At 39.5% G+C, this 1,961-nt stretch overlaps 1 protein-coding gene across 1 annotated transcript; it reads right to left on the bottom strand.

Moving 5' to 3' along the window:
- Window positions 1–637: 637 nt before the first annotated feature.
- PHYBLDRAFT_160915 (hypothetical protein) lies at window positions 638–1,349 on the bottom strand (the record flags this gene model as incomplete). The annotated part of the gene is made up of 1 exon (XM_018434303.1): window positions 638–1,349. A coding segment is annotated over exon 1 (240 nt), but the record flags the coding sequence as incomplete, so codon positions are not given.
- Between the last annotated feature and the right edge of the window lie 612 nt (window positions 1,350–1,961).

Raw genomic sequence — 1,961 nt, 5'->3', positions numbered from 1 at the left:
ACACTCGCCAAGATGAAGATGTAGATGCATATTCGGTGTCACGGCCGATTTTCCATACAGTGTCTGAAATCTTGTACAAAACAATTGGAGTTTACTGTGGGCTTCGTCTATTTCTTTGTCATTGATCGAAGGTTTTGTGAGTAAGCGGCATGCGTCAACAAACAAAATCCAGTTTTCGAGATTCTTGGCTGGGAGCACATGCTTCAGAACAAATGGAGAGTATATGACGCACCACGACTTCCACTCGTCAGCTTTCATGAACGAAAACCCATCGGCAATCTTCTTTGTTATACGCGCATATCCACAAGGTACAACAATACCATTGGCAAGCTCTTGCATAGTTAACTGATTCTTTTCATTGATGTAGTTACACTCGCGCCATATCTGAATCATTCGCTTTGCAGTTCCAAGATAGAGGTTATGCATCGGGTCTATAACTGTAAAGCGGACTGGGTCAAAGTAAGATAACCGATGAAGCTCTGACCACCGAGTGCCGTTTTCTTTTTCTAGGCGTGTTCGCTCAGTATTGTTCAATGCATTTGCCCAGCTGACAGCGTGTTCCAGATTCATTGTCTTCGTGCGTCTCACCCAATTGCTATACTTGAATCCAGAGTAGTCAAGCTTGCTGGTCTTCTTTATAGTCGTGAATTGTCGTTGACATTTGTGACAGGCGCATGTGCTCATGTGGCCAGTAAATCCAGAGGTTTTGCGAGCGGCAGGGATATCACAGGCAACACACATCAATGCAGCACGAACAACAATCTTTCTATTTTGTGAGTCTGTCATTTCTACACCAATGTACATCTCCAACAATTCGTCAACGAGCGGCTTCAAGTAATGATTCATGCTGTCAGTGCTTGCTTCCTTCGGCCCAGGCATCATACCAACAAGAATGACATTTTCAGACTTAAGGCGTTCACTCCGTGGGAGATTGTTGATAGAGAGATATATCGCACCACTGGAATGTGTTCGTCCATCAAATGGCTGAAACCAATCGATATTCAGAGTCAACATTAAAGATCGGCTATCATCAACAAACCGTCTGCCATTGATGTCTTTAATATCACTCCAAACTGCACCATCGAAAATGTCAAGTTTGGTGTTTTCAATTATTTGACGACTTCTCCACAAATTGATCTTGGACACGAAATCTGGCTTGGAGAATTTTTGTTGCAAGGCGTACTTCAGAGAGTTGAATGGATATACCATTGCTGGAAGAGAACGATTTCCGGTTGACACTTTAAAGAGATTGTTGTTGCAAATGGCGGATTGAGAGAATTTCTTAAATGTACAGACTCTTTGACTTGTTTCCGGAGGATAAATCGAATGACATTGTGAGCATGCAATGTATACTGTCATTCCGTCTGTTGCCATGTTAAATCCTGTCTTATGCTTCAAGCTATTGATCGTCATTGGAAGGGCGCCAGACATATCACAGAGAGACAGTAGAGTATTACAAAATTCAATGAGAATCGATCCACCGCTTTCCACCAAAAAGATCAAGTGAAATATGACAATGAATACTGCAACAAAGCGGATATACAAGGGCATGTTATCAAAAGACGAAGGACGAACTATGAAGACAAAGGTTAAGTTAGTTTAAATTAATATATTGATTAATTGTCTATACCGTATTAATTCATACCTGATTCTACTATCGAGGTCCCACTGGTCTCATCAAAGTTTTCTTCTTGTTCAAAATCAAAACCGGTATCGCCTTCTTCAATCTCATCGCCATCAACCACAAATGCTCCTGTAATTGTATCTTCGGCAGTAAAGATGGACTCTTCTTGGGACAAAGGTAAGTCAACTGGAAAGGAATAATTGTTGTAAAGATGTAGAAATAAAAATATAATTACAATTATAATCATATAAAAAATAAAAAATAAAAAAAATATATATCAGTTTCAATTATTATTTTGTTCATTTATTTTATTTTATTTTCTTACCTTCTTGATCAA

Source organism: Phycomyces blakesleeanus (genome assembly GCF_001638985.1).
Source record: "Phycomyces blakesleeanus NRRL 1555(-) unplaced genomic scaffold PHYBLscaffold_74, whole genome shotgun sequence".
Taxonomy (NCBI): Eukaryota; Fungi; Mucoromycota; class Mucoromycetes; order Mucorales; family Phycomycetaceae; genus Phycomyces; species Phycomyces blakesleeanus.
Note: the sequence above shows the minus strand (reverse complement) of the source record. Positions and strands in the feature narration are given on the sequence as shown.